Source organism: Asparagus officinalis, chromosome 9 (genome assembly GCF_001876935.1).
Source record: "Asparagus officinalis chromosome 9, Aspof.V1, whole genome shotgun sequence".
NCBI classification, from domain to species: Eukaryota; Viridiplantae; Streptophyta; class Magnoliopsida; order Asparagales; family Asparagaceae; genus Asparagus; species Asparagus officinalis.
The window spans coordinates 10904423-10930876 of record NC_033802.1 but is presented as its reverse complement, the minus strand read 5'-3'; the positions used below and the strand labels follow the sequence as shown (position 1 = coordinate 10930876).

The 26454-nt window shown below is 38.0% G+C and overlaps 2 protein-coding genes and 1 pseudogene across 2 annotated transcripts; 1 reads left to right on the top strand and 2 right to left on the bottom strand.

Annotated features, from left to right (window-relative positions):
- Positions 4180 to 8676, top strand: LOC109823890 (probably inactive leucine-rich repeat receptor-like protein kinase At5g48380). Its single transcript, XM_020390320.1, has 3 exons — positions 4180 to 4402; positions 5922 to 6849; positions 7471 to 8676. The coding sequence occupies exons 2-3, from the start codon at positions 6022 to 6024 to the stop codon at positions 8467 to 8469; spliced, it is 1827 nt and encodes a 608-aa protein (XP_020245909.1). The 5' UTR covers positions 4180 to 4402; positions 5922 to 6021; the 3' UTR covers positions 8470 to 8676.
- On the bottom strand, positions 10979 to 22121 carry LOC109823189 (annotated as a pseudogene).
- On the bottom strand, positions 25469 to 26200 carry LOC109823188. Its single transcript, XM_020389475.1, has one exon. The coding sequence runs from the start codon at positions 26198 to 26200 to the stop codon at positions 25469 to 25471; it is 732 nt and encodes a 243-aa protein (XP_020245064.1).

Here is a 26454-nt window from a genome sequence, read left to right as displayed (position 1 = left end):
CAAATTGTATTTATTTTCTATCAATTCAAATATCAACATGAAAATTTAAATTGGGTGTAGCCCATTTAAACAAACGTTCTATCAATTCAAATATCAACATGAAAATTTAAATTGGGTGTAGCCCATTTAAACAAACGTCAAAGAAAATAAATAATCGCAATATTAAAGTTTAGAATTTAAATTGGGTGTAGCCCATTTAAACAAACGTCAAAGAAAATAAATAATCGCAATATTAAAGTTTAGAAATAAAAGTGAGCATAAGCTATTAAAGTGGAACTGAGAAACAAATTTTAGTTAGAAAATAATCTAAAAATACTTAATTATGGTATTTAACCACGTGCATTGCACGTGGCTAAAACCTAGTACAATAAAATTATGGCTACTCTTATAATTATCATAGTTGTGATTTCAACTACATTCAGTTAAACTATGGCTACAATTATAATTGCAATTCTCTGGCGAACCAAACAATGTAAACTCAGTTTGTGTAGTGTCATTCTAAATTTTTCTAGAGGATCATGAGTCAAATTTTCCTATGGCTGGGTTTTTTCTTAGTTAAAAACATAGTTTCTCTATATTAAAAACTCGAATGGCATCCCATCTCGCAAGAAAAAACACTTTTATTGTATCCTAGCAAAGTTTGTTGTAAAATTAGGAGTTATAACGCCTTCTTATCTCTGAAAAGTTAGTTGAAAAGAATCAATAATTTGCTGACAAGAAATTTTATCTTAACGTAACATATAAGATGGTAAATATCGTAGAAACAAATAATTTAACAAGAAAGTCTCAGCAATCATAATTAAACCAACGAAAATAATCATAATCGATAATACCAACCTTGACGACCAACTTGTTGGATTCCCCTCCCCACTCCCCACTAAAATAATCTACGGTAAAAACATCTTTCACGACAAACTTCTTGACTATATTACTAAAAAGAAGGCAGTCTTTTAGACTGAGATTTACTTTTAGGGGCTGTTCGTTTGGCCATTTTTTTTGGGAAATCAAAGAATAGGAAACCTATTTCCTATAATATTTGTTTTGAGGTTGTTTGGTTGGTTTAAAAAAGAAAGAAATTGTAGAATAGGAGATAAGATGAGATGAGTTGTCAACTTATTATTGGATGATGTGAGTGATTTTAAAAAAAAATTGTTTTGAGGTTGTTTGGTTGGTTAAAAAAATAAGGAAATGAATTGGAGGTATATTATTGGATGATGTTTTGAGGTTGTTTATGTTTGGTTCGTTTTTAAAAATAGGAAAATAGATGAGATGAGATGAGTTGGAGGTATATTATTGGATGATGTGACACGTACTTAAGGAAACCAATTTCTTGTTTTTTTTGAGGAAATGGATGGAAATGAATGTTTAATGAGATGAGATGAGTTGTTACAATATTATTGGATGATGTGTGTGATTTTTAAAAATGGGATAAGATGAGTTGTGATGAGTTGGATGATGTGACACATTTCTTGTGTTTGGTTTATTTTTAAATGTAAGAAAGGAGATGAAATGAGATGAGTTGGAAGATAAAAATAATATTTTATTAGATGTTGTGGGTGAGTTTTAGGGATGGAAATGGTTAAAATATTATTTTATTGATTTCCTTGTACCGATTTCCTTTTCTTGATTTTTAGGAAACCAACCAAACGGGCCCTTAAAAGAAATGCTTCGAGAGACCAAATCAAACAAACGCCGAGAGAATGCCAAACAATGCAAAATAACGGCACAAACACAAACAATCAATTTTAACGTGGTTCGACAAGTTGCATACGTCTACGAGGCAAGAAGGGGATCGGGTTTTCACTAATAGAAAAGAAGAGTACAAACTGAGATTACAAATCACTCGAACTCACTAATTAATCTCACCAACAAATCTCTAATTCTCTCCAAATAAAACCCTAACCAATAGCTCAGAAAATATCTCATTTCTGTGCTCCAAATATCCCATGCGCTGCTCAATTCTCTCTTCCAATCGTTCCATATATATAGAAATCCTAAAACCAAAAACATACTAGGAATTCTAAAATAAAAAACAAAACAGATTAGAAATCCTAATAACATGTTACCAAAACAGATTTGGAATCCCAATAACCTGTTACCAAAACAATTTAGGAAACATATTAGGAACATGCTATCCAGCAATTCTCCACCTCGGTAAAGTTTTTCCAAAACTAAGTCGTCTACTACGCTACATCCGAGAGACTCTAGTAAAAGCTCTCTTCTTCTTAGCATCCTCATCACTCGCCCTTAGTATCTATAGTAACGTAGATAGGTAGACAACGTCACAAATTAAAAATCTACCATCGGGTACTGCATATTTATCGGCAACTCTCTGATCTCTTGGAAGTCCAAGAAACAAGATGTTGTCTCCTGCTCTAGCGTTGAATCCAAGTATCAAGCCATGGCATCCACCACTGCTAAGATTGTCTGGCCATAACATCTTCTCCTTGACATGGGAGTTTCCTCTCCTACTACGACTCCTCTATATTGTGATAGCATGAGCACAATTAACATTGCTAGCAACCCCATCTTTCATTAGCAAACAAAATACATCGAGATAGATTGTCATTTTACTCGTCATCACTTCCTCGTTGACATGATCATTCTTCCCTACGTGAACACTGGCCTCCAACTAGCAGACCTCTTCACCAAGGCTCACACCATACAATGACATCTACTTCTTCTTAGCAGACCACCTTTGATAGATCCAATTGTAGTTTAGGAGGGGAGGGGGGTTGTTAAATATTATATATGTGTAGTCTCTCTTTAGTCCCACATTGGTTAAAGCAGTAGAGCAATTTCTCTTTGTCTTGTATATAAACACCACAATATAAACGAAAATATCATCATTTTCTTCTCAAAGTTTTGCATTTATCACTTTAGTTCATCAATATCATAACGGTCCCAAAAAATTACGCTAACAGTTCCTATTATTACATCTAATTTGGATGGGGTGAATGAAGAAGAAGAGGAGGGAGGTGAAAAAGTTCACCTTGGTTGAGAGTTTTTTAGCAGAATAGAGGGGAAGGAGGGTGATGAAATCCACCAAAATAGATATTCATTATATATGATTTCCCCTCAAATTGGGTTGTAAATAGAGGTGAAAGATTTTGCACCAGCATGTTACGAATCCAATAACTAAAAAATGATTCACGTACTTCCCTTTATTAAACTCTCATCAAACATTATAGTATATTTTCTCTTCCCTTACTTTTGCTTCACATACCCTATTTTCTATTTCCTTCTTTTCCCTTTCTTTTGGTTGGTAAAACTCCCAAACAATGTTAAACCCTAGCCCGGGGGGTGGGGGGTTAAAATAATTTAAAGATTAGGGATCTAATTTAGAAGATTTTTCTACGTGGGTCCCTTACATCTTTTATATTTTGAACTAGCCCCTCATATTACTAAAATTGCTATTAGGTCCCTCAAATCTTAAGCCACTTTGAAGTTAGTCCCTCAAATCATCAAAATTGTAATAAGGTCCTGAATTCTTAAGTTGTTTCTAAATTAGTTCATCCAATCAAGAGGAGAAGCAGAAAATGGAGGGATTATAAAATAAAATATGTTGTTATGGACTATCACTTCCCCCTAATTCTCATAAGTTGTTTCAAATTAATCCCTTAAACTGTTATTTATGCTCTTAATTGGAGGGACTAATTTGTAAATAACTTAACAATTGGGGGTTCTAGTAGCAATTTCGATGATATGATGGGCTAGATTCGAAATAGTTTAAGATCTGAGGGACCTAATAGCGATTTCAATGTTAAGAGCGCCTACTGCAGAAAATGAAAGATGCATGGGACAATATTGAAAAGTCCCAATTTAGAAACATGAGATTTGGGATCTAATTTACAATTAAGAAAGATGTAGGGGTCTAATATGACAAAAGTCTTTAAAAAAAACATTTTCCCACACTAGTAGAAATTTATAAAGGGAGGCACTACAGGCACACCCTCAGGCACACCACCAACCACACCCCCTCTCTATCTACAGTGCAGGGGACATCACATCAGATTTTTTTAAAAAATCTGATGTGATGTCCCCTGCACTGTAGATAAAGAGGGGGTGTGGTCGGTGATGTGCCTGAGGGTGTGCCTGTATCATTTTTTATTTATAAAAGCAATGGTACTGCTCGTTGTGGAGAGTAGAATAACATTTGTCTTTGAGCCTTTGAATCTTTTCCTAGAATGAATGGACAATTTTCTCTTCTAATTTATTGCTGAGGTGTATTATTAAGAAGACTTAAACTCAGTGCACGAGAAAGTCTCCTCCTCCATTTGGTCAGTGTTGAACTCCGCGTTCCCATTCTCTCTCCTCCTCCTCATCTCTCTAAAATTAGGGTTTCTGTTGGTGGGGAGCCTGCCTCATTCTTGCCTTGTTCTGCTGCACTATGAGTTTTTAGGTGAGTTATTGGCTCAGTTCTACTTAATTTTGTGGTAAAGATTGCTTCTTGAGCTTATTGGTCATCTAGGCATGCTTAAATACGTTTGCGTTTTGGTGGGTTGGTGTTAATTTTGCTGAAGATTGGAATTTGATATGTCTGATCGTGAAAGAGTAAGTAATTGTTGATGGGTTGATGTCAAGTGTCGAATTTGAAGTTTAATTTGTGAGATAACTTGTTCCTCCTGTTGAAAAATTGATGACTTTTTACGTGGGCAGTATGATTTTTTTTTTTTTTTTGAATTTGGTGATACTGTTTTCCTTAATTTATTTTTAGCTTATATTTCCGATTTGTGTAGTTCTGACTTGAAGGTGGGAATTACACACTTTATTCATCAAAGGGGGAAATATATAGACTTTGTAGTTATGTTTTGAAAATGTTCTCTTTTATTGAATTGCTGTTGGAACTGATAATATGGGGTTTATTTTCGGGGCCTGCGTCATTTCTGCCTTGTTCTGCTAAACCATGAAAAATCTAAGTGAGTTATAGCTCAGTTCTACCTGATTTTGAGTTAAAGATTGTTTTTTTTTTAGCGTTATTGGTTCGAAGTCCTCTCCAATCCTTTGGCGTCTTGTTGGTCTAAAATAGAGTTTGTTATGGTAGATTAATGAGATAATTGAGCTAAAGCCTGGAATTTGACATGTTTGATCATGAGAGAGTGGGGTAATTTGTTGATGTGTTGTTGTAAAGTTTGGACTTCGGATACTGAGATAATTTGCTGTCCTTCCTGTAAAATTGATGCTTTATATTTGGACAAGTTGACCTTTGAATTCTGTGGTTATTGTAAGGTTGGTTTTGGGGGTCTTGTTCCTGTTATTTTAGCTGCTATTTTCAGTTTCTAGTTATGTTTGAAACATTCTGTGTCTCAGATTTGATTTAAAAATTCTGGAGGATGGGAATTATAAACCTTATTCATTGTAGAAGAAAAGAGGATTCCAGTCTTTGTGATTATGTTTTGGAGTGGCTATTTTTAGTTGAATTACTGTTTTGAATTGAATTACCTCTTTCTATACATTTTACTGTTTTGAATTGAATTACCTCTTTCTATATTCTTGATAATGTTTAGGATTAATTGAATTTAAAGAGTCTCAATTTTATAGGCGGTTGAACTTCAGTTTATTAGTCATGAACTGAAGTCTTAACATTTGTGAACTGTTTGTTGAAGATTTATTGGTCTTAGTTGATTTCATGAGTGATACTAGTTAGGATTGTCTGCAGTGATGTCTTATTGCATTTCACTATTTCTGACACTAAGAAGAGATTTGATTGCTTTATTTTCTCCTCCATCTGTGTTTGTCCTGCTGTTCTTTTTTTTATTCCTTGGTTTTTAAGCAGATCTGTGAATGAAGAACTTCTTCTGTCTGATGTTTTTCTTTTATATTAAAGAACTTGCATAACTAATCTTGCATATTTGAAGTTACAAACTTTATATAACTCATGTTCCGTAGCTAATATTGGCACTTTTTGGATCCTGAATCAGGTAACGATGAGAGGTTGACATAAAGCTCAGCCAAGTTCGAACCCCTCTTAAACTTTCAAGAAGGGTTCATATTGATCCTTCTCCTTTTTGCTCTTCGGCCATGGAAGCTGGAGCCCAATTCTTCGTACTTCAAATCATCCTCTGCTTTATTCTAATCAGAAGATGCCATAGCTCTCAACTCGATGTTCAATGTTTGAGAACATTACAACAATCAATTAAAGACCCAGATAACACCCTAAAATACACATGGAATTTTGACAACAGCACCGAAGGGTTCATATGCAGGTTCAGCGGTATAGAGTGTTGGCATCCCGATGAAAACAAAGTCCTAAACATTAGGCTTTCCAACATGAACCTTCAAGGCCATTTCCCCTCAGGTCTCGAAAATTGCACGAGCTTAACGGGTCTCGATCTCTCTAATAACAAGTTCTCGGGTCCAATACCTGATGATATCTCTAAAAGGATACCTTTTGTGACATCACTCGACCTCTCATTCAATAGCTTCTCGGGCAGCATACCGATGAATTTGTCAAATTGTTCTTATCTCAACATTCTTGATCTTCAAAGTAACCAACTTACAGGGATGATTCCTTGGCAATTGTCTAGTCTAAGTCGATTGAATAATTTCAATGTGGCAGATAATTTGTTGTCAGGCCCGATACCCGAATTCAAAAATAATTCATTTCCGGCGGCGAATTTTGCGAATAATCCAGGTCTATGTGGGAAGCCTTTGGATGAATGTCGAGCTCCAAGTAAGAGCAATACAGGGGTTGTCATAGGTTCAGCTGTTGGTAGTGCTGTGGCCATGATTCTAGTTGTGGGAGTTATTGTCTTCTTTTGCCTTCGCAATATTTCGGTCAAGAAGAAAAAGAAAGAGGAGGAAGAAAACAAGTGGGCAAAGAACTTAAAGGGTCTCAAAGGCGTCAAGGCAAGCTTATTTTCTATGTATTTTTGTTGTGGTTTGCACTTTCCATATAACATGTTAACTTGGGCTTTTTGCTTATACATCAGTTGAAAAGGAAAGTAAACATAAAAATTAATCTATCATTCTATAAGTAACGTCAAAGGTTACATCAGAAATCTAATGTTATGGTGAGGGTTGAGACCTTGAGGGTTATAATTTATATTCTAACATGCTTTGTGGGTTTAAGGCCCTTTCATGAGCCGAAACCTGTACTCATTGGAAAGTATCCTTTTTTTTAAATCGGCTTTAGAATTTCAATGTCAGGGAGATTCAAGCTCGGTTGCTCTGGTACCATGAAAGTACCCTCCCACTACGCCACAACTCAGAAGTTAATGGTCAGGGTTGAGGTTTATAATTTTATACAATAACAAGTTATCATTAGCATGATTATCTCAGCTTCTAGACATAATTTATTTTGATTGACTGTGCAGTCTAAAGAAAAACAATTTATTTTGGTTGTATTTCCTCATCTTCCTGTCACTTTTCTTTGAATGAACCTCACATGGAGGATCATAAACCCTTCTATTTTCTTTTTATTTTGTTATTTATTGCATAGCCATGGTAACAAAATGTTATATTTACCAGGTTTCCATGTTCGAGAAGTCTATTTCAAAGATGAAACTGAATGATCTCATGGCAGCAACCAACGATTTCAATAAAGAGAACATCATCGGAACTGGGAGAACTGGAACAATGTACAAGGCATCACTTCCCGATAGAACTTTCCTTGCTATCAAGAGGCTTCAAGATTCACAGCATTCTGAGACCCAATTTGTAGCTGAGATGGCAACTTTGGGAAGCGTAAGGCATCGAAACTTGGTTCCTTTATTGGGTTTTTGTGTTGCCAAGAAAGAGAAGCTTTTGGTGTACAAACACATGCCCAGAGGAACTCTCTATGATTCACTTCACCCTCAAGAAGCAGAAGAAAAAAAATTGGAATGGCCAATTAGACTAAAGATCAGCATCGGTGCAGCAAAAGGTCTAGCTTGGCTTCATCACAATTGCAACCCTCGAATTCTCCATCGCAACATTAGTTCAAAGTGCATTCTGTTGGATGATGACTATGATCCTAAAATATCTGATTTTGGGCTTGCAAGACTCATGAATCCTATAGATACTCATCTGAGTACCTTCGTTAATGGTGAATTTGGTGATTTGGGTTATGTTGCACCTGAATATGCTCGAACTTTAGTGGCCACACCAAAAGGCGATGTTTATAGCTTTGGTGTTGTTCTTCTTGAATTGGTCACAGGCGAAAGACCAACTCACGTGTCGAATGCTCCGGAGAATTTTAAAGGGAGTTTGGTCGAGTGGATCAATTATCTTTCAAATACTTCACTTATTCAAAACGCTGTTGATGTGTCCTTGATTGGTCATGGGTATGATAGTGAACTTCTTCAAGTTATGAAAGTTGCTTCTTCTTGTGTTCTTTCAACCCCAAAGGAGAGGCCGACAATGTTTGAAGTGTATCAGCTTTTGAGGGCTATTGGAGAGAGATACCATTTTACTGCTGATGATGATATTTTGTTGCAACCTCAAAGCTCAGGTGCTGATTTCATGGATGAACTTATTGTGGCGCAATGAGCAAAATTATGAAGGCTGGTTGCTGGTGAAACGTGTACATGGGGAGTAATTTTGTTGCAGTGTACGTTATCCTGGTAAGATGAGCTTATCTATAGGATGTTGTATTTTATCTTCAATTTGAACGACCGATTGTATATGTTATATGTTATCCGTATGATCTCGAGGAATGGTAGAAGTTTGTGTTCAATATATTCTGAATTTTTTGAATTTCCTATTTATACAACATGCTGGAGTGATCAACTTGCTTAGATTTTCTGATTAAAAGTATTCTCACTGTCCGCTAGAAGTAGCTTGTGTTTTGCATTTCCCTTTTCTTTTTGAACAAACAATTATTTGAATATGTTATACTTATGGTTATACTGATAACAGGTCTTATTTATACATCCTAAATTTCTAATATTGTTGCGTTACCTATTTATTATTATATTTCATAGAACCCCGAAGAAGTTTGGCCCATTTTGAGATGAACCCCAAACTGTCTGGAAATGTCAGCCGACCCTTAAAAGTTTTGCATTTTTATGAATCTATTTCCAGATAACCCCAACTTTTTGGGGTCATCTAAATTTGTATTTAGAGCACATGGCGGAATATATCATAATCTCGTTGCTCTAATTTTACAAAAAAATAATACTTCATACTTTCAGTTTTACTTCTATGATATGGAGAATGAGCTATAAATTTGAATGAGAATATTAGATAACGTAAATATGAGTGAAATCATAACAAAAAGTTAATGTGAATATGAGTCAAACCACAAGTAAAAGTTTAATGGACATATGTAAGTAAATTCATATGCAAAATTCATTCGCGAATTAAATGATTACCCGGCTTTTGAAGACTTCAAGATACTAACAAATAGAGTTATTGTACTAAATCAATGTGTTTATAACTCACAAATAGTAGATCACGTGGCCTCAGTCTGGATTGAAGGAAACAATGACAATTATTTTATTTGAGAGAGAAATTATTGAGTTGATGATCAATCCCACAAAAAAAGTTTATTTTTTTATTTTTATTCTATTTTTATCAATTTACATAATCATGAAATTCCACAAGGAATAATTTTTATTTATGAATTTAAATACTATTTGAAAATTAAATTCTCTAGCGGAATAAATATACTTTGATATTCGATAAGTATTCTTGAATATTTATTGAATATTTATCAAATATCAAATATTTGAGTTCGAATTCGAAAAACTTCATATATGAATATTAGAGTCCGCATTCAAATTCGATAATTGTAAAAAAAATACAAATATGAACATCTTAGTATTCGATTTGATTCGATCGTTTACCACCCCTAATTGACATGACATTTATAAAATATTTTATGGTATAACACTTATCATGGTCGTTATTTCGAAATGTGAAATGATTATTTCCTGCTACTGTTGCAAGCATTCAATTATTGTCATTATCATCAAATAATATTGTGCCTTGACTCCACGATGTGTACGGAAGAACTTTTGTGTGCTCGTTTAATTATAAACGTGACTTTTATTCTGCAACAATGCTAGTTATCTCATAATCCTGTTCATTTGTGCAGAGATTCAATTTACTTTGAACTAATCACGTCTTTTAGCGTTTATATCCATACCTTATGTTTTTTAAGTCTTTGAGAGCCTACTAATGACTGTAGCCAATGTTTCAGGAACATCAGTAGTTTTTTAAAGTCTTTGAGAGCCTAATCGGTTTTTTTATCGAGTGCCCTAAGGCACCTGATAAGAAAAACAAATGTTATTAATTATGCTTCTTTCTAAAGTACTAATTAATATAGTAATTAATTATCCCTTTACTAATTAATTATCCCTCTTCAATGAAATAACTCCCCACCGATTGACGTGCCACAATGGCTCAAAGAAAATATATAATGAGAAATATAAATTGCTCAACTTGATGACTGACGTGCCACAAAGGCTCAAAGAAAATATATAATGAGAAATATAAATTGCTCAACTTGATGACGTAAGTGAATGCATATATATATATTTTTTTATGATCATTCCTAGGCTCTCACATAAGAACGCGGCCTAAAATCATATCATTCCCTAATAATTTTTTATGATCCGCTCCGTTGAACCTTATCTACACGTTCTTAAACTCAAACACACCAATTTTGGGGTGAACCCGTCGTGTTTTGACTATTCGTTGAGTCGTCCAAAAAACTCTATTCATTCGAAACCGTTAAAATTGCGGCGAGTGGATGAAGGGTCAAAACACGACGGGTTCATCTCAAAATTGGTGTGTTTAGGTTTAAGAACGTGTAAATCAAGTTTAACGGAGCGGATCGCAAAAAAAATTTAGGGAATGATGTGATTTTAGGCCTATATATATAATAAATTAAAAAAGCTTAATCAAAGTATTATCAAATATATCACAAAATTTGCCTTAACAACCACCAAAAAGAAATACAATGTTCTAAATCACCATCATCATGACAAATACTTTCACCTTCATGTAGGATCGATCAATACCAAAAAGTTAAAAATTATTTTGCTTATGTTGATTAATATTTTGCTGATAAAATTGGATTCAAATTTGATGTGCAATTTCTCATTCGCTTGTTGGTTGATAATTCACCATACTCCACATTTTCCTTTTGCGAACAAGTAGCATAATTGTGACCTGCATTTCCACACAATCTACAAGTCTTCACTTGCTTTCTCAACTCCTTTCCACTCTTCATGTGTTTCTGCTTGGGACGTCCTTTTGTTTTCGAAAGCGGAGGATAACCAACATGGGCCACATCTATATAATCATTGCTACTATTAATGTCATCAAGTAATGCTTTAACTGTTAGTCTAAAGTGTAGACCCAAAATCGAAGCTGGAGCTGGAATCAGAACGAGGAAAAAAATTGCCAGACTGATCCACGGTCGATCGCGAACGTGCATAGGAGCTCAGGAGAGTCTGGAGCTGATCGCGGTCGACCGTGACGGTCGACCGCACAAACCCTGTAGGATTTTTGTTTCTGTCTTTTGATCACAGTCGACCGCACCTGGCTTGGCGGTCGACCGCGTCAAACCCTATAACTTTTCTAGGCTCTGTCGATTTTCACGGTCGACCGCGGGAACTTGGCGGTTGACCGCGACGTTGTTTGACAGTTTCCTAAAATGTTTAGGAATTCTGTTTGGGCTGAGTTTGATATAAATACCCAAACGTTTTAGGGTTTGAAAGAGCACGAAAAAAGAGAGTTTTTGACTGCAGAAAAGAGAGAGAATCTCAGAGAGATAAAACCCTAGTTTGAGAGCTTGTAATTCTTCTTCAATTAATAAAGGAATTGTGTGGTGTGGCTCCTGAGGACGTAGGTACGTTGCCAAACCTCGTTAAATCTGTGTGTTCGTCTCCTTTATCTTCTTTACAAGTTTTAATTTTTATTTGTGGTGAATTTCCTACTTTCCTACTTTCAACACAAGGTCCGAAAGGGCAATGATCCGATTTGATTGTTTCGGATTCCCCAACAATTGGTATCAGAGCTTCGTTCAGCAATTTGTGTGAAAGCCATGACAGAGGAAATCAAATCAAAGATCGAGAAGTTTGACGGTTCAGACTTCGCCTACTGGAAGTCGCAGATGGAGGATTATCTGTCCCAGAAGGACTTGTATCGCCCGTTGATGGGCAATGAGAAGGGACAGAAGAAAGAGGAGTCAGATGGTGATTGAGAGATATTGGATAAGAAGGCTCTAGGGCAAATCCGCTTGTCGCTCGCCAAATCAGTAGCTCACAACATATTAAAGGAGAAGACGACGATGAGGCTTATGGAAGCGCTCGCGAAGATGTACGAGCAACCATCAACATCAAACAAGGTGCATCTTGTCAAAACTCTTTTCAACCTCAAGATGGCAGAAGGACGGTCCTTCACGATGCACCTCAGCGAGTTCAACATGATTGTTGATCAACTCATCTCCGTAGACATCACGTTTGATGACGAAGTGCAAGCCCTATTGATTCTATCGCAGTTGTCGGATAGTTGGGCAGGTTGTGTGACGGCAATCAGTAATTCGACGGGGAATGAGAAGTTGAAGCTGAGTGAGATTGTTAGCATGATTCTATCCGAGGAGGTTAGAAGGAAATCGTCCGAATCAGAAGGTTCAGGTTCAGCCCTAAACTTCGAACAGAGAGGCAGAAGCCAGAAGAAAGGAAACCAGAATAGGAATCGGTCGAAATCAGTGAAGAAGAGGTCGAACTCGAAGGTTAGACCTATTAAAGGGAAGTGTTGGAACTGCGGTCAGGAGGGTCATATGTCTTCAGTCTGCAAGAGTCCAAAGAAGGATGCGGGTGAGTAGGAGGCTCATATCGTGCAGGATGCCTTGATCCTTACTATGGATAGTGACTCGGATTCTTGGGTCATCGACTCAGGAGCCTCTTTCCACATCACTGCTAGCATGAAACTCTTTCAGAATTATGTAGCAGGTGACTTTGAAAAAGTGTATTTGGGAAATAACGAGCCATGTAATATTGTTGGAAAGGGCGAAGTGCATATTCAGATGAAGGGCTCTAAGTGGACCTTAAAGAACGTGAGACACGTACCAAAGCTGAAGAGGAATCTTGTTTTGGTGGGACAGCTTGGAGAAGAAGGCTATGTTTCGATATTCACAGGGGATTCGTGGAGAATCTCCAACGGTACGATGGTTGTTGCTCGAGGTAACAAACTAGGAACTCTCTACCTTACCTTATATGTGAGTAACACCCTCGCAATTGCAGCTGGCAAAGAGAGTACAGATCTGTGACACAATAGGCTAGGGCACATGAGCGAGAAGGGGATGGAGATCTTACATTTACAGGGAAAGCTAACCGGGATCAACGCCATGGAAGTCGGGGTTTGTGAAGATTGCATCTTTGGGAAGCAAAAGAGGGTTAGTTTCCAGAAAGGTGGAAGATCACCTAAGGCTCAGAAGCTAGAGTTGATTCATACAGATGTATGGGGTCCAGCCAGTGTGTCTTCTTTTGGCGGTTCGAGATATTATGTCACATTTATCGATGATCACTCGAGAAATGTGTGGATATACTTCATGAAGCACAAGTCAGAGGTGTTTGGAGTCTTCAAGAAGTGGAAGGCCATGGTGGAGAACGAGACAGATCTGAAGGTGAAGTGTCTGAGACCAGACAATGGTGGAGAATATGAGCTGGAGGAGTTTAAGAGGTTCTGTGCTACGGATGACATTCGTTTAGAGAGGACTATTCCAGGAACGCCGCAATAGAATGACATTGCAGAGAGGTTGAACAGGACCTTGACGGAGCATGCTAGGAGCATGCGATTACATGTAGGTCTGCCTAAGATATTTTAGACGGATGCGGTGCATACAGCAGCTTACCTTACTAAACAAGGCCATCAGTTCCATTGGATTTTGGGATTCCAGAGGAGGTTTGGAATGGAAAGAAGATAAATCTCTCACACTTACGGGTATTTGGTTACGTGGCTTATGTTCATATCAGTGACCATGTCAGAGAGACAAGCTAGAAGCTAAGTCATAGAAGTGCACATTCATTGGATACGATATTGATGAGTTTGGGTATCGTCTTTGGGATGAGAAGAATAGGAAGATCATCAGAAACAGGGACGTGATATTTAATGAAGAGGTGATGTACAAGAACAGAGAAAATGCCAAGGATAGCCAAAGCAGTAGGAGCAGCACTTCAGATGCAGGTGGATCCGGGTACATGGATATAGAGAAACTTTCAGATAGGAGTGATGATGTTTGTTCTGATCATAAAACGGAGGAGGTTCCAGGTGCAGAAGAAACTACCCAGGGCGTAGAGCTGAGGAGGTCATCCATGGTACCCAAACCAAATCCCAGATATCTTTCATCTCTTGACTACTTATTGTTGATAGACAGTGGTGAGCCAGAGTGCTATGAAGAGGAAATGCAAGTAAGTCTCAGCAGTGGGAGCATGCGATGCAGGAGGAGATGGATTCTCTACTCACTAATGAGACATGAGAGTTAGCCCAGCTACTTGCACAGAAGAAGGCCTTACATAACAAATGGGTCTATTAGGTTAAACAAGAGAGTGATGGAAGCAAGAGATTCAATGCCAGATTAGTAGTGAAGGGGTTTCAACAGCGGGAAAGAGTGGACTACACGGAGATATTTTTCCATGTTGTGAAGCTCACAACCATTAGAGTGGTATTGAGTTTGGTAGTTACAGAAGACCTCTTTCTTGAGCAGTTAGATGTGAAGACTGTATTTCTTCATGGTGACTTGGATGAAGAAATATACATGAAGTAGCATGTTGGCTTCATTGTAGAAGGAAAGGAAGAGATTGTGTGCAATCTCAAGAAGAGCTTATATGGTTTGAAACAGGCTCTGAGATAGTGGTACAAGAAATTTGACAACTTCATGCAAAACAATGGCTACAGAAGATGCAATTCGGATCATTACTGTTATTTTAAAAGATTCGAGTCCAGCTTCATTATCTTGTTATTATATGTTGATGACATGTTGGTAGCAGGACTGTGTTTAGAAAATATAAACAGTCTGAAGAAGCAGCTAGCAAAGGAGTTTGCAATGAAGGATCTGGGTGCAGGGAAGCAGATTCTAGAGATGCGAATCAGTAGGAATGAAGCTGAAGGGACATTGAGGTTGAGCCAAGCTGAACATATCGAGAATGTACTTCAGAGGTTCAATATGCAGAATGCTAAGGTTGTTAGCACGCCCCTTGGAAGTCAGTTCAAGTTATCTGAAGAGCAATTGCCTAAGACAGATGCAGATAGAGAACATACGAGCAGGGTACCATATTCTTTGGCCATTGGGAGTCTCATGTACGCGATGGTTTGCACAAGGCCGGACATCACCCATACAGTGGGAGTTGTGAGCAGGTTTGCTAGCAATCCAGGGAAGCAGCATTGGGAGGCCGTGAAGTGGATAATGCGGTACTTGATGGGAACAACTAACAAACCACTATGTTTCAGGAGAAAGGAGTTAGTGCTGCAGGGATACGTGGATGTGGACTTCACCGATGATCATGATACGAGGCGAAGCACTACGGGGTATGTTTATACCTTAGCGTCGACAGCAGTGAGCTGGGTCTCACGTCTGTAGAAGATTGTGACTTTGTCTACAATCGGGGCTGAGTATGTCGCGGTGACCGAAGCAAGCAAGGAAATGATTTGGTTGAACGGATGCTTGGAAGAGTTGGATTTGAAGCAAGGAAGAGGGGTTCTTTATTGTGACAGTCAGAGCGCTATACATCTTGCCAAGAATCCAGTATATCATGTCAGAATGAAGCACATCGATGTCAAATACCATTTTATACGCTCGCTAGTTGAAGACGGAAAGTTACATTTGATGAAGATTTTGGGGAGTTAAAATCCGGCGGATATGTTGACGAAGGCAGTCACCATAGAGAAACTGGAGTTGTGCGTAACTTTAATTGGCTTTCACGAGTAGAAGACAAAGGCAGAGCCACACTACGAGGAACGGCGAGATCGCTGGGATATTGTTGATTGGAGAAAAAAAATTCGGGGGAGGAGAAAATACATGTGAAGAAGGGAAGAGTTCGGGTGAACTCACTGAAGGCACTTTGGTCTCCTAGTAAGAGATTGTTAGTCTAAAGTATAGACCCAAAGTCAAAGCCGAAGCTGGAATCAGAATGAGGAAGAAAACTGCCAGACTGATCCACGGTCGACCGCGAGTTTGCGGCGGTCGACCGCGAACGTGCACAGGAGCTCAGGAGAGTCTGGAGCTGATCGCGATCGACCGTGATGGTCGACCGCACAAACCCTGTAGGATTTTAGTTTTTGTCTTTTGATCACGGTTGACCGCGCCTGGCTTGGCGGTCGACCGCGCCAAACCCTGTAACTTTTCTAGGCTCTGTCGATTTTTACGGTCGACCGCGGAAACTTGGCGGTCGACCGTGACGCTGTTTGACAGTTTCCTAAACTGTTTAGGAATTTTGTTTGGGCTGAGTTTGATATAAATACCCAAACGTTTTAGGGTTTGAAAGAGCACGAAAAAATAGTTTTTGACCGCAGAAAAGAGAGAATCTCAGAAAGATAAAACCCTAGTTTGAGAGCTTGTAATTCTTCTTCAATTAATAAAGAAATTGTATGGTGTGGCTCCCGAGGACGTAGGCATGTTGTCGAACCTTGTTAAATCTGTGTGTTCGTCTCTTTTATCTTCTTTACAAGTTTTGATTTTTATTTGTGGTGAATTTCCTACTTTCCTACATTCAACACAATGTCCGAAAGGGCAAGGAACCGATTTGATTGTTTCGGATTCCCCAACATTAACTCACATACTCTTTGATGCCTCATGACGCCATCTTAATGGAAAATATGCTTGAGGAATTTGAAAACAATCTTTATGAAGAAAAACACTCAAGATATGACGACAGGAAATACCCCAAAACTCATAATTCCTACAAATACAATGAGTCTTTTTCTCATCCCAAAATACCCTATGCTGTCAGCTTTGTGTGTTTTTATAATATTGTACCATGAAATCATTTGCACAATACACAATCACAATGTACTGAGTTGCCCTCTCAAACTCCTCTTGAAACTTTTTAAAGGAAAATGGTGTCAATACACTATGAGCTTGAACTTCCAATGGGGACATACTTTTCAAACAAGATCTTCTATGTGTGTTCAACATGGTGCTATGTGTTTGCTTTTGCACAATATCTTCAATAGCAAGATCAACCTATAAGTAAATTATAAAATAAATAACAAATTTGAAAAACAAGGATATGCAAACTAAATAATTTATAAAGAATGAATTTGAAATACTTACCTGTTTTACGTATTGGCTCAAACATGTACATGGACCTATGAACCGCTTGATAAAAGCATTGATACTTTCTGATCTTCCACTTGTTGTCATTCCTCCAAAGAAATAATCACGAAGATAAGCGGGTACCCAAAAGTGCCTCATCTCGTACAAGCATTGCACATGTTTGTTCATATGCATTCCATACTTCTCCATCACTTGATGCCATTGTTGTTCAAACTCAATGTTTGTTCATATGCATTCCATACTTCTCCATCACTTGATGCCATTGTTGTTCAAACTCAATAGGAGTCTCCAACTTATATAATTTATAAAAATTGATGCCATTGTTGTTCAAACTCAATAGGAGTCTCCAACTTATATAATTTATAAAAATTAGTACACCAACCTGAATATAAATTTCTTAAAAGTCCGATAAAGCAACTACTAAATTTGGAGGTAATGTGCCATATATAAAAGGCATGTTTGGTTAAAGGCATCTCAATTGATATAGCTTCGACCATCCACGGGTCTTGATCAGTCAATATTATCTTGGGAGTTATTTGCATCAATGATATAAAAGTCTGAAAATAATTTTTATTAAAATAAAACAATAGTAAAATATATTATGCTAAAAAGAGACAATGACTCAACAATATAAAATAATGCATGAAGTTACATTCATCAACCATGAAAAGGCATTCCTCGTGTCATTCCGAAGAAGAGCACAACCAAATAGAAGAGTGTTCCCATGATTATCGATACCCACAAAAATACCAAAAGGCTTGTCATATGAATTCACTCTATAAGTAGTGTCAAATGCAATGACATCTCCAAATCTCTGATACCAATCAAAACAATGTGTTGGTGACAAGAAAATATGCTCCAATCTTTGGTCCTCATCAAGTGTGTAATTGTACTGAAAAGTAGGATTCTCTTCTTTTGCCATGTAACAATAATGCAAAAGTTTCATCGCATCATTATCAACATTATTCCTAGTGACCCTACTTAAAAAGTTATGAACATCTTTAGGCAGAAATGAAAGATATCCATGTTTAACATTTTTCTCAAGCTCCATCACACGCATAATTTGTCTAACCGAAAGACCTCCTTCTCTTAGTAAAAGTATTCTCTCCTTATCTTCTTCGGTGATGGTGCGATAAGATGGAAAAAGCGTACTTCCTCGGGTGACAATAACTCGTGATTGTGGTTAGCTACGAACTCCGTCACATGCCATTCTTGAGGAAATCTATCAAAAAGCCTTTTTAAAGTAATACGCATGTGAGCCTTACACTCACATTTTACGGAAATTTTATCTCGTTGTTGCTTTGATGGGTCTATTATTTTCAATGGGGTTTCCCCGCACATGAGAGGCTTTGATGGGTCTATTATTTTCAATGGGGGTTTCCCCGCACATGAGCAAAAGAAATCACGCCTACTTATTTCTCCATCTTTATTCTTATCAAATTTACCTTTCCGAAGAGCTTTTGCATATCCCTTGTAGTAAACAAAAGCCTCCTCTTCACTTAAAAAACATTGACCAACAAAAGGCTCAAAGAAAATATTCATGATATGTTCTCTACTTTCATCTTCTAAATCTAATTGCTCAACTTGATGTAACTCACAATCACCATTCTCTGGTAATTCATTCAAATCAAAGAACTTTGTGACAATACCTCTATTAGAACCACTTGCAATTGAAGCTTCATCCATCTATTACATAAAAAAACGAGAAATATAAATTAAAAGTAACAAATATATAAAAAATAAAATAGATAGCAAGCCTCCTCTTCAATGGATAATAATCTGGTAGATTTATAGTAATTTGGTAGAAGATAAACCCGGGAAAAAAAACCCTGGGAAAAAATTATGGTACATCAATCGATGGGGAGTTATTTCTTTGAAGAGGAATGATTAATTAGTAGAGGAATAATTAATTACTACATTAATTAGTACTTTGGAAGGAGGCATAATTAATGACATTTGTTTTTCTTATCGGGTGCCCAAGAGCACTCGATAGAAAAACCGTTCTTTAAAATACTTAGGCACTGTTTTGCAACCAAAAAAGTGTCTTATCTAAGAGCTTGTGTCTTATTGACTTGGTTAATAAGCTAGTAGAGCTGTTTGGTGACCAAAAATAGGAGGAGATTATTTTGGAGATTATGTCTTTTGCAAGTAGCTTTTGGAAAGCTATCTCAAGTAGCGTTTGTCTTTGGGAAGGAGCTGCCAATTTTTTTTCTTCCGTTTTTGCCCCTAATAATTCTAATTTTATATCAATAATATTGCATGTCTTTTTTAGTTATTTAACAAATTTAAGCTAGTTGTACAACTACTTTTGCCAAACAGCTCTAGTCAATCAGCTAGCTACACAGCTAACAGCTTTCAGCTAGCTTAACAACTTTCAGCTATAATCTCGTAGCTTTCAGCTAGTTTTGAACTTACAATTGTAAGTTTGTTTGAAATCTATTGTTTATCTACACTTGGCCAAATAGTACAGGGGGTCTTCTACACCAATAAAACTATATGGAGGGGATCCACAGTTGGGTTATCGTTCAGGAGGTTTATTCGCAATTAACCCTATTCAAAAAGACTCGTCTAAAAATGTTATTTCAGAAAAGATATTTGATATTGGTAACTTTAGAGTTTTAATTACTTACAAAGAATTTAAACGTTTGGAATATCCTTGAATATTCTTTGTCAGAGAAGTATGGGTGAGAATGAATATGCCATACCATGAGGTTAAGTAAGAGCCATCAATAAGAAAGAGAAGAAATTTGTTGATGCATGGTAGAACAAAATGAAAGATTTTGCTTGAGACAAAAAAAAAGAGAGTAAAAAGAGTTACCATAGCGAGAAATTTATATTTCTCAACTTGAGAAAAGCGAAAAAGAACAAAATCTTAGCTTATTTAAACTGCAGTGATTAGAAAACATTTATCATCGTAAGTAATGTCTTTAAAGTTTGTTCACACGCTAATCTAGCTATTTTCTTTCAGTAAGGAAGGATACAGGCTGGGCATGTTTTATGCAAAAATCACAGCAAACTTTAAGGAAATTTGATTATCTTCATACTAAATATTTGACATTGAATGGTGAAATACTAATATAATTAGTTGCTTGTAGATATATTTGACTAACTTTAGGATTATCTTACATGAATCTTGCTTAATCGCGGATCAGTTATCACGTACCTATGACTGCTACAAAAAGGTTTTCTTTTTTTTCCCCTAAATTGCTCATTAAAAAAATTGTACATGAGATATTCTTTCATGAATTATCTTCCCTTTCTTCCCCTCAATTTAAACAGGCTTAAGCCTCTTTCAGTTGTTACTTTTAGAAGGATAAATTAGTAATTGTTAATAAATTACTTGATGCTACTAAAGATATAAATGATGGGGATGTTATTTAAATTGAGATCTTGAAATCAATCAATCTTTCATTCTAAATTGGATCTCTATTCAACATGCGAAAAATTCCAAAGGTAACAGAAAAGGGTTTCCTCACGAGGCGTTAGTCAATTGAGACATTTTAATGCAAAATGTGATAATTGTTAAAGTGGGATAATTTTTCGCTAGTGGGATAAATAGAAACAATTTTGTGAAGTGGGATACTTTGATAAAATAACGTGAGATAAATTTTTATAATCATAAAATATATATTTATGCATTTTGAGATATAAATACTATTTATGTATTTTAAACTTATTATTATTGATTAATAATTGCTTATAAGAATGTTCTTTACTATTAAATAATTTTTGGTTAGATTATAAGATATTGACTGTTTGAAACCCATACCTAGGCCAAAGGCATATGATATATATTTATACTAGTCAATGTGAATAGGTTGAGTACCCAAGAGTCACCCCCACTTAGTGGGGTGTTACACCACCATAATGGGGTGTGAATGGAGAGATAATGAGGGGGGAGGCCAAAGGCCTCTCTCATCTCATAATACTCCCCCTTATCCATCCATTACCTTGGGTTTAGCTTATGAACACTTCAGGGTTCGTAAAGCTAATGGGATGGATACTTCTGGATCCAAAGTAAACTTGTTTGCCTCGTTAAAACCTTAGCTGTGGAAAACCCAGTGGGAAAAAACCATCAGCCTAAGGAAAAAGAGTACAACTCATAGGTTACTCCCCCTGAACCATACAAGCTTCAGGCTTGTAGGTCTTTCAGATGTCTCATCCCTATTCCTTTTACAAGTTTTACAAAAGTACATCTAGGCAGAGCCTTAGTGAACAAGTCAGCTAAATTATTACATGATTGGATCTGTTGTACTTTAACTTGCTCCTCTTCTTGAAGATCGTGCGTCCAGAAAAACCTGGGAGATATATGCTTCGTCTTGTCACCCTTGATGAAGCCAGACTGAAGTTGAGCAACGCAGGCTGCATTGTCTTCAAATATAGTAGTTGGCTCAAGGTCACCAGTCTTCAGGCCGGTAGATACTAAGATGTGTTGAATGACAGAACGAAGCCAAACACATTCTTTGCTGGTTTCATGGATCGCGAGGAGTTCGGAATGGTTGGATGAGATTGCTACAGTGGTTTGCTTGACAGACCTCCAGGAGATGGCCGTACCACCGAATGTAAATACAAATCCGGTTTGTGATTTCTCGGTGTAGGGATCAGACCTGTAACCTGCATCTAAATAACCAATTAAGGTGGGAGACCCACCCTTCGGGAAATATAATCCCAGGTCTATAGACCCTTGGAGGTAGCGCAAAAGATGCTTAACTCCATTCCAGTGGCGCTTTGTGGGCGCTGCACTGTATCTGGCTAGTAGGTTAACTGAAAACGCTATATCGGGATGCGTACAGTTAGCCAGATATAATAGTGCTCCAATGGCATTAAGGTAAGGTACTTCAGGACCTAGCATTTCCTCCCCTTCTTCCAGCGGACGGAAGGGGTCATTCTTTACATCCAATGATCGAACAACCATTGGTGTACTAAGAGGATGACATTTATCCATTCGGAAATTTTTAAGTAATTTCCGTGTATATGTGGATTGGTGTAACAGGATACCACCCTTAAGGTGTTCGATCTGTAAGCCAAGACAATACTTTCGGGCGTATGTGATTGCATCACTCATCATGAAAGGCCAAAAATATCCCATTCTTCTGATGCGGTCATAGAGCTTGGGACCGGGTTGGTGCGCGCCACACTCTCCTTCATGCGCCTCCCTAAGGACATCTTCAGCTTCTTTGGTTGATAAGCAACGTGCTAGCAACCCATCGTACCCCCTGTGGTATAGCATTCGATTCTCCGTATTATAGTAGAATCTTGGTGCTCTTCGTCTGATTGACTCTCTTTCCTGCCTAACAGAATAGACGTCCCGAGGTCTATCTGCTATCTCTGGTGGAATTTTATATCCTTCAGGGAGTTTAATATAGATATCTTTATCTATATTGCCATATAGATATGCAGTCACAACATCCATGAGCTGCATTTCTTAGCCTTCCAGAGATGAGAGGCTTATTAGGAATCGGAAGGTATTCCCATCCATAACCGGAGAATATGTTTTTTCATAGTCTATTCCCGGTCTTTGGGAAAAACCTTGTGCTACAAGCCGTGCTTTGTAGCGCACAACCTCGTTGTGTTTATTTCTTTTTCTGATGAAGACCCACTTATATCCCACAGGTTTTACACCTTCAGATGTTTGGACAACTGGTCCAAAGACTTCGCGTTTCAAGAGTGAGTCCAGCTCTACTCCTATTGCCTCGTTCCACTTTGGCAGACAACTCCAACTCCGGAAGAAATCTTAGAACTTCCAGGAGCACTTGCTACATTAGTTGCTCGTGAAGCACCGTCGAAGTACAAACGCCATACTTGTTGGTGCGAAGTTGTGTTGACTTCGTGGGTTTCATCGGGTAGGTCGTCATATATCTCAGCGGTGTCCGTAGTTAGATTAGCTGCCAGGAGATCACAGATGGCCTGTCCTTTTTCGTATTCAGTGACGTGAATGGCAATATCGAACGCAAAGTCGTCGTCGACGACTGTGCTTTTTCTGTCCAATACCTCCTTAGTACGTACAAAATTTAATGATGTTTCTCCTATTTGTTCCTCTTTAGGGGAATTTAGTAGGGGAGAGGAAGCTGGTCTGAGCTCAGTATCCTGTGTTGGGTTCATCTTTATTTCTCCAGGATTTTTCTTTTACGAGGGACTTTGTCCTTCGAACCTGGTGGGCGTCCTCTTTTCAATTGAGGTACAGGGATTTTTCTTTTACGAGGGACTTTGTCCTTCGAACCTGGTGGGCGTCCTCTTTTCAATTGAGGTACAGTTGTTTCTGCTGCCGACGGATTGCATCCATCTTTGGGGATGTTAATCCTAGCTGGCGTGTTGACAGCAGGGACGTGTGATCTGACAATCTTCTGGTTATCAGTGAATTTATTCGGAAGTAAATGTATTGTATTCTGAAGATGAAGAATCTTCAGGATCTCATCTTCACATTGACTAGTACGCGGATCATAATGAGACAAAGTCTTGGTGTTCCAAGAAATGGTCTTAGAAGCGTCAGGCTTCCTGTACTGTGTGCCAAGTTTAGGAAATGAATCCTCAACAAATTCACAATCATCAAGACGTGCTTTAAATGCGTCACCCGTCTAGGGTTCCAGGTATCTTATTATAGAGGGCCAATCAAATCCTATATAGATACCCAAACGACGCTGTAGACCTATTTTGGTCCTTTGTGGAGGAGCAATTGGGACGTAAACTGCACAACCAAACACTCTCAAATGTGAGATATTCAGAGGTGCACCATAAGCAAGCTGCATTGGTGACAGAATATGGCCACCAGAGGGTCGTATTCTGATAAGCGATGCGGCATGCAATATGGCATGACCCCAAGCCTCAACAGGCAACTGTGATTGCATCAACAATGGACGAGCAATCCATTGCAATCTCTTAATTAGAGATTCTGCTAACCCGTTCTGGGTGTGAACATGTGCTACAGGATGTTCAACTTCGATGCCAGTTGCTAGGCAATAGTCTTGAAAGACTTGTGAAGTGAATTCTCCCGCATTATCAAGACGTAATTTCTTGATTTAATTATCGGGGAAATGAGCCCGCAACATAATAATTTGTGCCAATAGCTTTGAAAAAGCTAAGTTGCGGGTGGACAAAAGGCACACGTAAGACCACTTGGTTGATGCATCTATAAGTACCATAAAGTACCTAAATGGTCCACTTGCGGGGTGAATAGGCCCACAAATATCGCCATGTATTCTCTCCAAGAAGCTAGGAGACTCTAATCCCACTTTCAGAAGGGAAGGTCTCGTGATCAGTTTACCTTAGAAACAAGATAGACATGAGTAATCACCCTTCTGAAGAATCTTCAGGTTCTTCAGGTTGTGTCCACTTGATTGGCTCATGATGCGGTGCATCATTGCTGATCCTGGGTGACCCAGTCTGTTATGCCAAAGTTTAAATTTCGTCGAAGAATGGCACTTCTGGTGCACAATCATGTTAGCTTCTACTGGTTGAATATATGTATGATAGAGACCCGACGGGAGTCCCTTGAATCGTTCTAAGATAGTTTTTGAACCATCTTTTTGACGAGTTACATACAAATACTCATCCTCATTTATATCATTGGTTTCTAAGTGATATCCGTTTAAACGAATATCCTTGAAACTTATGAGGTTTCTATTAGATTTCGGAGAGAATAATGCATCTTTTATTATTAGTCTCGTTTTATTTGGGAGCAATATCATTGCTTCACCAAATCCTTCTATTATGTTAGATAGTCCCGAAATCGTAATTACGGGATCGTCATAATCATATAAGCTATTGAAATAGCTTCTTTCGCGAAGGATTGTGTGCGTCGAGGCACTGTCCACAAGGCACTCACACTTCATCTATAACATGAATGCAATATTTTAATCTAAAGAAAATAACTATCTTTATTGAAAAGTAAATTGCATTACATGGAAAGTAAAGAACTAAAGATGAAAGTACCATGAGAATTTAAATGCATATAAAGATAACATGGATCTAGTCGAGAAGATCATCCATTTCGAAGTCATCAGCAGTGAACTGAGTAGACAGCTGCTTTTCCACCAGATTTGTTTCAACAGGAGACTTCAGGCTCGCTAGATACAGATCTTGGAGGTGTCACGGAGTGCGACAGTTTCTGGACCAATGTCCAGTCATGCCACATCTGTGACATTTGTCCTCCCAAGTGTTCTTGGGAATGGACGACAGCTCAGTGGTCTTCTTCTTCCACTTCTTCTTTCCCTCACTATTGCTGCTCCGGGGATGGTTGTTTTTCTGGGGTGGACATCTGGCCTGCTACTTAGGGGCTTTCCCCTTGTTGAATTTACCCTTATGCTTTTTCTTCTGCTTCTGGGAAGAAAACATGTGAGCTTCGGGTAGAGGAGCTGAGCCTGCAGGGCGTAGGTTATGAGTGGCCAAAAGCAATTCTCTGTTTTGCTCCGCCATCAGAAGGGTGGAGTGCAATTCAGAATACTTTTTGAACTTTCGTTCGCGGTACTGTTGCATGAGGATTGCATCCTTCTCGTGGAAGGATGTGTAAGTCTTCTCCAACATGCGTTCCTCCGAAACTTCTTCACCACACAACTTCAGGCGTGAGGTGATATTATGAAGTGCTGAGTTATACTCAGCTATGGACTTAAAGTCCTGAAGTCGGAGGTTTTCCCACTCATAACGTGCACGTGGGAGGATCACATCTTTCTGATGTTTGTATCGGTCCTCAAGTGCAGTCCACAATTCCTTTGGGTCCTCTACAGTCAGGTATTCGGCCTTCAGGGTCCGATCAATATGTCTCCTGATGTAGATAATGGCTTTCGCCTTATCTATATCAGAGACGATCACTGTAGTAGCAACCTCAGCATTATTTATAGCATTACCCGTACCATTGGCCGGAGCCGTTGAAGAAGGAGTTGAAATGGTGGCTAATAAGCCCTGGGCACGTAAGTGGAACTTCAGGTCCACATGCCAACTCAAATAATTCTTGTCAGCAGCGTCAAGGACTTCGAAATCAACGCTCGCTATTTTAGCCATTTTATCTATGCATTTGAAAGACATGAATTAATAATAAGGAATTAAAAATTCATGCAATAAACATGTTGCGTGGATCAGCCCGTCACCAAAAAATAAAAAGTGTCCAAAGTCCTATTATACAGTCCAAAGATAACAAAAAACATAAAATTAAAATACAATTTGGAAAACCCTTGGGGGTCCCTGCATTTTGCAAAAATGCCTTCGTCTTCAATGGAATACACCGGTCTTTGACTTTTTACAATTATATCCTCACT

Coding starts and splice junctions, on each gene's coding strand:
- LOC109823188 (XM_020389475.1), bottom strand. CDS start 26,200: ATGGCTAAAATAGCGAGCGTTGATTTCGAAGTCCTTGACGCTGCTGAC.
- LOC109823890 (XM_020390320.1), top strand. CDS start 6,022: ATGGAAGCTGGAGCCCAATTCTTCGTACTTCAAATCATCCTCTGCTTT. Junction 6,850..7,470: donor AGGGTCTCAAAGGCGTCAAG/GCAAGCTTATTT, acceptor TATATTTACCAG/GTTTCCATGTTCGAGAAGTC.